Here is a 12,215-nt window from a genome sequence, read left to right on the forward strand (position 1 = left end):
AAGGATCAAAACTGGAGTCAGGGGCAGGGCAGAGGAGCAGGGACTTGCAGCAAGGCAAGAAAGCAGGAACTAGGAACAGACATGGGTCTGGGATAAGGGGAACAGGTGGGAAGGCAGGGGTCAGGAATCAGGCAAGTAGGCAGTGTCCACAGCCAGCCAAGCATGCCTCTTTCTGGTTTAAGTAGGCCTTTCCAGCCAATCAGTGAGGTTGGACATCTCCTTCAATCAGATACTTCATAGGCAGGGTCCTTTGCAAGCTAAAGATTCACTGGTCCCCTTCTCCAGTCACTTAGCTGAGCTGCTGGGTGGCAGCTGTGGTCTGAGCATTGCCTTGGAGACCCTGGGGCTGAGGCCAGCAAGCTCTCACACCTTCCCCATAAGTAAAACATCTTTCTAGAAAGTGTTAGTAGTAGCTAGAATGAGTGCTTAAAATCTAGGTTTTTATAGGTTCCATTCCCCATTCTGCTGACACCATTGCTACTGGCAGAAATAAGGACTACAGGGTTGAGCATGCAGTTCTTATTTACCAGAGTCTGAGTCTCTCACAAGCACTGCACTAATGCAGAACTATTTTGGCACACGGAACAGTCTCACGATTTCAGATTTAAATGTATTCAGAAAAGCAATTGCTAGTGGGAAACTGTTTATGACTGTGGAAAATCCTTTTAATACACATTGAACAGTAATTACAATAGTTACATGAAGGCTTAACATCTAATTGAATAACAGTTAATTTAGACTTTCTAAATATTTCATTCAATTAACCAAAACATTAGTGAAAATACCTAGAGCAAATGCAGAAAGAATCTCTACAAATACAGTATGAAAGTCTAGTGGTCAATTTCCATAACCATTATATCAATCTTTTAAATTGGCTTAGTAACCACATGAAGTCACATTTGGTTTATCCTTAGTACCACATTTAATTGCTCTACAAAGAACTACAAAGAAGAAAAGAGACAAAATTCATTTGCTTTCAAAAAATGGCTCCTGGCCACAAATGCAGTAAATAAAACTACAATTCTTTCCTCCCGAAATCCCTTTTAGAAACATGATGCAGTATTAAGCAGGAGAATGATCAACTTACTCTTCACCTGCATGAAGACAGAAACTAGAGATCAACCAAGGCAGCAGTGTTGAGATCAGTTGGATTAGGTTTAAGTAAAAAGTTTGGGTTTGAGATTTTATAAGGAATAGGCTTTGAGCTGAGTGACCCTGAAATCTCACAGACTCTTCTTGCAATAGCAGATCAGTACCACATTAGAAAACATGTTTTACAAAGCAATCCATGAACTACCAGGGTATGCACTAGATGAACTAAAAGGCCTTTCTAAAATCTGTAAATTCTAAGTTTCAAGTCCATTGAGAGTCTTAGACAAGGAGCATGGTTTTGAAAAGAATGCAAAACCAATGGAGTTATGTAAGAATGTGGGTGCACTTCTTTGTGTATATGAGAAGGTGGGTGGCAGCATTCTCAAGGACTCAGGAAGGCTGTAAAGAAGGTATGACAGTAGTGAAAGCACTGGCAATGAAGCACAACGAAGATTTCAGCAGCTAGGCAGTTCCTCAGTTTGTGTAAATCATTGTAGCTCTACCGAAATCAAATGAAGTACACAGATTTGTACCCGCTGAGGGCCTGACACTGTTTCTGAGCTGGTGATTGGCAGATGTGCAGACTTGGGACATGTAAGAATAATTTATTAATTGAAATAAGCCAAAGTTAGGTTAAACAAGACTTTACCAAAACACCATTGTGCATCTGGACAAATACAGTACTTATATACTATGGTGCCTTAGAAATATCTTTCCAAGAGAGAGAAACATACAAACGCTTAGATTGTTCATGTTTTTTAAAACAATGTTTTGAAAGATCAGGATTCCAATAAACTATGTTAGTGTCCATTAAACTAGTAAATCAAATTAAAATGTTGTATTTGCCATATGAAAATAAATGAGGCCCTCCACCTATGAGTCAACCTGCATTTCAGAAAGAGTAAAGAGCTGTAAGGAAAATAAGCCATTAAATAGAATATATGTACAGTAAATTTATAGATTATAGCAGCAGAGAACTTTAAAAATCAATGACAAATATCACACTATCTAGAGCTGTCCCCACACTAAGGTGAAGAGTCTGCTATCAAATTATAGCAGTACCTGCAAAGAATCATGCAATCCTAAGTGTGAATTCAAATACAAATATAAAAGAAAGTATTTGGTTATAGGTAAGCAACTGTATTTACTCACAAAATTTAATGATTATCTGTAGTAATGGCAATATGATGAAGTGTCCCAGATGTTGTGACTCTTGCAGAAACTTGGGCTAGCCACCCAAGCTGAGACCCAGGGAGGCTGGGTGGGCTTGAGAGCCTGAACTACTACCTGAGCCACAACATCTACTCTGCTTATGTATTAGCTCGAGTCCTGTTAGTGCGAGTCTGTCCACCCAGACTGAGAGGCTTGTTCCCAGCTGCAGTGTAGACATACACGGGGCGGGGAGGGGGACTGCTTACATTTCATTTTAATTTGTGTCAAGAGTCGTATTCTTTCCTGGATCAAGTGGAAAGTCTGCAGTTGTCATTTCTTCTTCCTAGTGGCCAGGATCCCATGAACTTTCTGATTTGTTTCTCCCTTTAAATGTACCATTCATTTTAACAAGGCTTACATCGTCAGCTTTAAATAAGCTAGATTGCTAAATGGTCTTTCCGAAGCACACAGCTTTTAGTCCTCAGCAGATGAGAAAGGGAACAGCAATGTCTTAATTGAACAGCAGAGGGCCACAAAAAGACAGTTCTAACTAGAAGAGCAGGTATCCCTAACAAGTGAGAGTGACTAAAAAGTTTAGTGGCTTATATAAACTGATAATTTTAAACCCATCACATTTAAACTATAAATAATTGAAAGCTACGGTGCATAGACTGACAGGCAGGAGGGAATATATGTAAATTAGAGCTATAATTTATTAGAATAAGAAACCCCTCACTTACATTATACCTTTACACAATTATTCTTCCATGACTCAACTTGGGCACTCTACGAATTTGAGCGTGACATTTCCTTGCACTAGAAGTTGCAGGAATCTGTGGAAGGAGGTCTTGTGGAATGCCAACACCAGAATCTCTGGGCCTTTCTGTGCTAATTTTTAGAAACAAACTTTAAAAGCCCATTGGCTTAACTGAACTCCAAGTAGATAACCCAGCAATCATGGATCTAAAGATCTGTCAGTGTTAGGGAGAAAAAAGTTTTTAATATTTCAGTCTCACCATAATTACCTTGTCATGAAAGACTACTCCTGCCTAACGTATGGTTAGTCGCACCTTAAAAAAGAGAGAGATTTGATCTCACCTATCAGGAATATGGAAGGATAGAATATGGGGATAGAAGGGAGGAGCAGAGCCTCTGCTTAGAGTTTGGCGGAGAAGGGATTCCTGTAACTCCAAACCTGGGAGAAACCTCAATCCTCCACTGTTTTCTAATGATTTTTTTAACTAGCTAATTTAATATCATCTATAGAGTATCTATTTACAATAATTTGTTTTTACTAACTCTGTCACACTGTCTGGAGTGGCCCACAACTGTGACGGCCTATCTCAGGGCAGACTGTCAGAATACAGGACAAATATCCCAAACTGGTGGCATGTTCTATAATTAGATTGTACCAAGCCAGTGACAAATGTGAACTCCTGGATCACTATACCAATCTTGTCAAGGAGTCACAAACAGTCCCCTTAGACCAGGTGTGGACAACCTGAGCCTGAGAAGGAGCCAGAATTTACCAATATACATTGCTAAAGAGCCACAGTAATAAGTCAGCAGCTCCCCCGCCCCACTCCTAGCGCCTCCTGCCCACCAGCAGCCCCACAGATCAGCGCCTCCCGATCAGCTGTTTCGTGGCATGCAGGAAGCTCTGGGGCAGAGGGGTAGGAGTGAGGGCACAGCAGGCTCAGGGGAGGGGGCAGGAAGGGGCAGAGTGGCAGAGCCAGGGTTAAGCAATGAGCACCCTCGGCACATTGGAAAGTCGGCACCTTTAGCTCCAGCCCTGGAGTCAGTGCCTATACAAAGAGCCGCTTATTAACTTCTGAAGTGGCGCATGCGGCTTCGGAACCACAGGTTGGCCACCCCTGCCTTAGACTCTCCAGCCTATCTTGCCACCCAGACAAACTGAACTTTGTGATAATGGTCACTTAAACCAAAAATCACACCACATCACATTTCTGCCAATCCCAAGAGACCAGCCACTTACCTCAGGTCAACTGGTACTCCAGATCTTCCACCAAGACAACACTGGCAGCCAATTCTATAGTAAACTAACTAAAGATATATTAGCTAAGAAAAAAGACAGAGTTATTGAGAGGTTAAAGCAGGTAAATATATATACAGGGGAATCATAGCTTGTAACTCCAAATGGTGATGTAGTAAACTGCCAGTTTCCCCAAAGTCTTTTCAGGGTTCCCAGATTGTCTGTGGGGATCTCCGCTTTGCATCTGTCACACTTCCCTGTAAAAATCCAGGCAGTTCAGAGATAAAGGATCTTTCCTTGAATTCATATTTATAGTTTCTTCACACAGAAAGCCAGCTGACAGTGTCTCTATCCGCGTGGGCTTTTCCTTTGATGATGGCAAGTGAGGAATGCACTTAGTCTTTTGATCTCCAACCATCATTCATAATGGCCAGTTGCTTTGAAATGTTCAAAGTTCTTCATTAACCTTTTTACAAGATTTCTTTGATGGGTTATATAGTTACAGGGGTATACACAATGTAAATGTTTGTCATTACTTTATCACAGGAACAGATAAATGAAAACAATGCAAATAATGTCCCATTTGTTTTCATGAAGTTTAAACACCCAATACGCTGTTATACAGCTAACCATTACTTTGATCTATACTAATACACAAGTAAATTGACCTGTTAGACTCTAGCATGACCTGGTCTGCCATTGTCACAAACTCATTTTTAGAAAATACCTTGCCCTTTTCCTAGTCCTTTACACAATATAAAAACAAATGGCATTTTCCTTCAAAAAGCCAAATGTTTTTCCAAAAAGTGCTCATATCAAAATTTTTCATCTATGGTACTTGACATTTTTACAAATGACATGAAGGCTTTTTCAGGTCATATTTTGGTATTAAAAACTATTGAAACCATCATATTACTGGATCGAAATAGACAGATCTTACATGTATATGCATGTGTGTGTACATATGTATATTCTGTAATATATGGAGGATGCTGACAAAATGAAATATAGCAGTATAACAATAATATGAAAACATGAAATGAGGTGAAATGAATACCTACAGTGCCCTGATTTGCGCTAAAAATTGTGCTTAACTTAAATTTTATTGAGCTGATCATGAACGTGTTTGTAACAAATGGATCTCATTTAAAATTAAAGGAGAAACCTTCTCTACTTCAATCTTCAGTATAGATTTTGTGGGTCAGAGCCTTAGCTGGCATAAATTCACATAGCTTCATTGTCTTCATATAGCTCTTCTCTGTTGCACATAGTGGTTTCATTTCAATGTTCAATATAATACTGGCTTTATTTTCAGTCCATTCCTTTCGGATTCAGTTCATTCTATTCTGTTCCCATTTTCCTTGTTCCCATAGATCACCATGGATGTGGCACACTTGGAATGAGTGCTACATGTGTAATAGATATGTTCTCCAGAGGGAAAATAATTATATCTGGTATCATAGCAGATCTTGACTTCAGTATTCTAAACTCCCTAAATTTAGGCAAATCACACACAGACACCAAGAGGGAGAGCTGAATATTGCTGTCAGGATATGCCAAGTGGCTCTACTGGCATATTTTACCACAAAGTTGTAACATGGCAAAAATCTAATTAGAGATGAGCCTTGAATCCAACTCCTCAATCCCACCACTTCTGAATTTCTACTAAAAATAGAACTAGCCCCTACACATGATATTTTAATCTAATAGACAAGACTTCTATAGTAGTTTTAAAAAATTATACAAAAGACAAAGAGGCTACTTATTTTGGATGACATCTGCCACAATGCAATATTGATTACAGGCTTGAAATTTTGATCAGACTAACAAAATAAAACTGATTGGCACTTTGCTGTTCATTAATTAGAGATACCTTACTACAGTGTTATGGAAATATGTGTGAAAATTTGGGGATATGGTAAGGAAATTGATGTGTGACTTGCCAATAAAAAGAAAAGAATAGAAGAATCTATTTTGATTAAATTTCTCAAGATGAGCCATATTGAACTATCCATGTTTTAAATTTAATCCACGTAAATTTATCCACTTCATATTAATTTTACATTTTCCCCTCTTTAGTCATTTGACACCTTTCTCTAGACTTCATGACCTAAAACTGTCTACCTAAATTTAGCTGGAGAATCTATAAAAATAAATGGTAATGTATGTGTCACAATATTAGACACGAGCAGCCTTTCAAATGCAAATTTTGGTTGGTGTGTTATCAAAACATTAAAAAATATGATAATAAATAACTGCACTATGAGTGGTTCCAGCTTCCCCCTAGTCAGAATGTGGGTGTGGGAATTTTCTACACTAAGCTGGACTTGTCTTGTGTCAAACATCTCTGCTTATTGTAGACAACTATAAGTGGAACTGACAATTTGTGCTGACCTCCGCAAATTACATTGTTGTTGAACAAAAAGGAAATTATCATAGCTAAATTGCTGCTTCAAAAATCATATAAGGAACTAAAAAGAAACTCAGATGCCAGAGGAACCGTGAATGGCTTGCAAAGGGATTATTTTTTTATTTAATTCTCTTTGGGTCTTTAAATAATACTGTGAATCTGAATGGGGCACAAACAAGGCTCTTCCATCCCATCTGTCCTGCTGTTTGCTGAAATGGCTACATTGTTATGTTTCTATAACTTAACTTTATGAAGATAGGTTATTGGCCTATTGCCTATCTACCAACCTTGGGGACCAGTGATGTGCTTTTCATCTGGTCCCTGTCCTTTGAGCTGTCTGGCTTGGGTAGCCCAACTAGGACTTAAAACTCCTTCAGTCATCGCTCTGGGGATCAATGGAACACACAAGTATTCCTTTCACATCAAGGAGTAATCCTAAATAATATTAATAGGTGTTGAATTCTCTAAATGCCAGTCTATGTGCATGATTCAGTTGGAAGTATATCTGGGTAGCAAGAAGACATTTTTATAACACTGGAAAAACAATATGGGGTTATAAAGAAGAATTTTTATATGGTCACCCATTGTAACTAGTATGAAAACCTCTTGTAAAATGATAAATTGCATATTCTGTGTGTGTGCGTGTGAGCGAGCATGCACATGCACACTGATTAGACTGCCTTTTGAAGGGACAAACCCACTGAAATATGGTGTAATAAAGTCTCATCTAGCTGCAGAAAAGACAAAACATGACAAGAAGATTGATAGGCTAGATCAAAAGTAGCCATGAGAACATGCCCACCAAGGGTAAATTGTTGATTCAAATTGTGAACATTCCCAAATAAGACAAAATGTATTCTAAGTGGATGTAAAAAGTTATGCTTACAAATGTGCATTTTAACATTTTCCCTGACAGTGAGGAAGTTATACGTCCTTTACCTAATATAAATGGAAGTCTGCACTACCTAAACCACCTCCGACTAATGTAAGGAGACATCAACCTTTAACTACACAGAACACTTTTGGTGTGATTTACCTATGGGGAAAAAGGGGGTGATGCACATCAAATGCATTTAATGATTTATTAATGGAACGTATTTTGAGGGAGAAAAATACAATTAATAATGGTCCTAGTTAACTTACATCATCTTTCCCATAAATTGCCACATTTACTGTACCTATTCTTTGCTGTAACTGTTTGGCATGTATAAGAGAGTCCTGAAAAAGTTGTAATTGCACTGGTGAATTAATGATAAGATCCTAGAAAGAAAACACTTTGCCAAACTCCATCTCCTTTGGAAGGTTTCAGCTCAGAAGAAATTCACATTCTCTATTATTATTTTAGATTTGTTTTAAAATATAATAGTGTGTACAGTTATGCGGGAAGCAAGAGAGGCAGGTGCTGTCCTCAGGTCTTTACTCATTGGAGTCTGGTTACTAATTTAGTGAACAATACCTTCTTTTTGGAAATGGCCACTTATGAAATGAATGCTGGTAATGTGCTGCTATTTATCAAATACCTGTATCTAATGCTTCAGAAAACAACCTGTGTCTAGCAAGATTCTGAAGACATGGCTGCAGTTCTGCTTTTTAAAAAAGTCTCAAAGCTGTGTTCACAATCTAGAATCAATAGAATGTTACCAAAATGACAAATTATGGGCTGGATTCTGTCGCAATCCGTTGCACAGTTATGGCTATGTATGGCCACTTGTCGGTCCACGGCCATCTTGAACCTGTTCAAAGGACAAGACAGCCTCCATGTTGGACCAAGTTCTTGTTAAAGGGCAGAGATGCTATCCTGCCCAGCAACACTGGTTGTGTATGCATTCTTTTTTTTTACTGGGTCATCTAAGGGTCGGGCTAGTGCCGTGTGCAGAGACCTGATCCTGCCCAGCAACTTGTGATGTCGTGTGCAACATTTTGGTGCTGTGTGCATTTTTCCCGCTCTTTTTGGGCCTGGTTATCTAAGGGTCAAACTTGTTTACTCAACTACCCCAGTGTGCCGTGTGCAAATCCTGCTGGCGTGGGGTGGCAACAGCTCGTAACCTGGAGGGAGAGGGAACCAGGGAGCCAATCAGAGACCGACACAAGGGGATGAGACCTTTCAATAAAACTAGGTTTTCCCCCAGAAAATCTTGTCTTGACCATCGTCTTCTTTGGTGGAGTATCCACGTGTTAGCTGAGGGTCTGATCAACCCTTCAGCCAGGGTCTCTTCCCGGTATAGAGCTCTCGTGTCATGTCGTTTAACTTCATCTTGTGGATTTATCTTTTGGATCTATTTTTTGGTTTTTGGATTTTTCGCTTTGGACTTGGTCCCGGTCGGCTCATCATGCTCCTGGTGTCTGTTCTGCTGGTCAGCTGCTCCTGGAGTGCGGTATTTGTCTTTTAATTTCTGGCAGTTAGTCTAGTTAGCCTCTCATTTTTCCCTTTCCCAAATTGGTACCAGCCCCAAACAATTGCACATTTGCACACTTGTATATTTGCACATTTGCCTAGCTAGCTTGTTTAATCGTTATAATTGTTATTGAATTGTTAATTGCAAATTGTTTATGTGAATGAATCACTGCTCTGTCTGTGTCCAGTGTGTGTGTTTAAACTCGGGAGCTGTCTCTACTTAGAGAGTAGCTGACCAAGGGGGTCCAGTCCCCGCGGTCTGAGTGAGTGGAATCTGCCCAGCTGCAGCCGCACCACACTCTGGATTTATCCTCTGTGTGAACGCAAGGGTGGCTGAGGCAGTGGCCCGTGGGTCTCTTTCTCTCTGTTGCACCGGGCACCGACCCAATTCCTACCTTGAGAGATTGGTGTACCTGTCTATTTGGTGGTGTGGTGAGCAGTATACAGTATATTGTTATTGGTTTAAATTTGCTTGCATTGTTTATCTGAGTCCCAGTTGGGAATTGCCTCCTCCCCCGGCCCAAGGTGTAAAGAAATCCCTAAATAAACGCAGCCACTTGGCTTTTCAGTGTTACCCTGGTCCTGCCTGTCTTTTCCTCACTCAATACCAAGCTTGAACGAACCCCCAGCTAATTCAGACAGATTCTTCTCTTAGCTATACCCTACTGAAAGGAGTGGCACAAGTGTAACTGAAAGGACAATGTGGCTTTGTGTGTTGACAACACTGCTTGCTCCATGTTTCAAAGGCAACATTGACAGCATATTTAAAACAAATAAAAGGAAGTATTTCTTCACACAATGCACAGTCAACCTGCGGATCTCCTTGCCAGAGGATGTTGTGAAGGCCAAAACCATAACAGGGTTCAAAAAAGAACTAGATAAATTCATGGAAGATAGGTCCATCAATGGCTATTAGCCAGGATGGGCAGGGATGGTCCCTAGCCTCTGTTTGCCAGAAGCTTGGAATGAGCTACAAGGGATGGATCACTCGATGATTACCTGTTCATTCCCTATGGGACCCCTGGCACTGGCTACTGTCAGAAGACAGGATACCGGGCTAGATGGACCTTTGGTCTGACCCAGTAGGATCATTCTTATGTTCTTATGTTCATATTACAACTCAGTGCTGAAAAAAACTGTTGAAAGTTTGCTTTTCTAAACAAAAGTATCTGAGGATATGGCACTGTATTCTTCCCAGCCTTTGGTTACATTCTTCAGGGTAGATATGCTATATCTAGTGATAAAGAATATCTTCTAAGGGTATGTCTCTATATTAGAATTTTTGACCTTATGTTCAGACTTCAGAAAACCATAAACATTTGTGTCTTGTAACAAGCGTCTGTGGACTGTGTACACTAGTCTTTAGAAATGTGTTTACCTCCTGGCAATATATTTACTTGAGGATAAAAACCTCATATAGAATATAGGCAAGCCCTAAGAATGTTGGGGAATGAACGAGACAAAGGGCTAAACTCTAGTTGTCTCAGTACAGGCACAACGGTGGGTAAACTCAATTAGATTTGCTCAGTGGAGATGTGGGTAATTTGTATCTAAAAGCAAAATGTACCCAGTGCAGAGGGCTTATTTACCACTTAAGTCCAAACGCCTTGTATATGACGTCTGTGCAGGAGTGAATTTCACTCTTAAATGACTAGTGACATCTTGAAGTTGGTTCTCTATGTCACTCTCTAACAGCTTTGATTATTTGTATGTGTGTATCGGAAAACTGCCATAAGTTCTAGAACACCTTGAGCCTGATTTTGTACAGAAATATTGACCCATTCTCTTTTCTTGCAAATGATATTTTATTCTTGCAATTCAATTCATTTTGGCTGAAAATCCACCATTGTAGCTGCGGATCAGTTACTTATACATATGCACAGTACGTTTGTGCCCACAAGTAACTGCAAAAAATGTAGGTGCCATTAATTTTGATTTAAAAGAAAAAGCTAGGTGCTGAAAAACTGGCTTTATTTTTCCTGTATTTCAATTAGGAAAGTAGAAATGTGTAACATTTTGTGCTTTCTGTTCAGGTGTGGGTTGAAGGCCAATATTTCTATTTCTATCAGCAGTTTCAGCATTTTTGTCTTGTGATTGTAAAAAAAAAAGTGATGTGTCTGAAAATACTAAAATAAAAAATATTTGTCAGCGTATCGTGGTTTTATCTGCTTACATCTGAATACATTTGTCCCTCCTTATCGCAGAGCACAGTAGTGAACCTAGTAATGGTATCAGATGAACTTGCCTGTTTTTTGTTTTTTTTCCACATTTGTGTTTATTAAAAATCGACATTGTAAACAAAACCTGTACAAAAAATATCAGACTGCTTAGAATTTTGTAACATGTATCTGTGGTGTGAGAGAAGTTATCGCCTAGGTCCCCCTCTTCCTCTGCCACGGCCACGGCCTCTGCCCCAACCTCTGCCACGGCCTCTTCCTGCAACTGCTTCCCTTTTCTTGGATTTGACTTTTGGTTCAACATCCACTAGCAAGGTATCCAGAGGCAAACTGTCTGACAGAATGAAGTATCGAATATTATTTCCCCGAATACTCAATGTCTCCAACTGTACAGGCTCTCTGTTCTTCAGTGTCATTTTCACAGCTTTAAGATGCGTATTCATACTGACATCCACTCCAGTGATTGTTCCATGCACCTGTGTTCCATTCTTCAGTTCAATGGTCACAGTCTCATGACTCAATTTCATTAGAAACCTCACGAGCTTCATGGCGGCGGAGCGGGGGCGTCAGGCCGGCCGGCCGGGACCACAGAGCGGAACCCCGGCAACGGAGAGAGGAAAAAAATTGAGCTCGGTGCGGAGGCCTCAGACCAGGCCGCTCCGGCGCTCGGTGAAAGAAACGGCGCTGCCTGTTAATAGTTTCATTTGTTACATGTTACATACCAATTCATAGTTACATAATAAATTATTGCAAAATGGAAACAGTGGAACATAAGAGCTCTCTGTCTAATCTGGTATCCTTCTTTGACCATGGCTACATATGCTTCAGAGGCAGGCATTAAATCTTCATGATGACAATACCTATTACTATGCCTATGGGAGAATATTCTTTCCAAACCCAAGCAATTAGTGGTTACCTAAGGTGCTGAAGCATGAGGGCTGAGTTAGACCCCAGAATCCACATTTAGTCAGCTAAACAACTGGCCTGACTTTTGAA

At 40.0% G+C, this 12,215-nt stretch overlaps 1 protein-coding gene across 1 annotated transcript; it reads right to left on the minus strand.

The window, feature by feature from the left end:
* Window positions 1–11,297: 11,297 nt before the first annotated feature.
* On the minus strand, window positions 11,298–11,900 carry LOC123370120 (small nuclear ribonucleoprotein Sm D1-like). Its single transcript, XM_045016366.1, has one exon. The coding sequence runs from the start codon at window positions 11,765–11,767 to the stop codon at window positions 11,408–11,410; it is 360 nt and encodes a 119-aa protein (XP_044872301.1). The 5' UTR covers window positions 11,768–11,900; the 3' UTR covers window positions 11,298–11,407.
* Between the last annotated feature and the right edge of the window lie 315 nt (window positions 11,901–12,215).

Source organism: Mauremys mutica, chromosome 4 (assembly GCF_020497125.1).
Source record: "Mauremys mutica isolate MM-2020 ecotype Southern chromosome 4, ASM2049712v1, whole genome shotgun sequence".
NCBI classification, from domain to species: Eukaryota; Metazoa; Chordata; order Testudines; family Geoemydidae; genus Mauremys; species Mauremys mutica.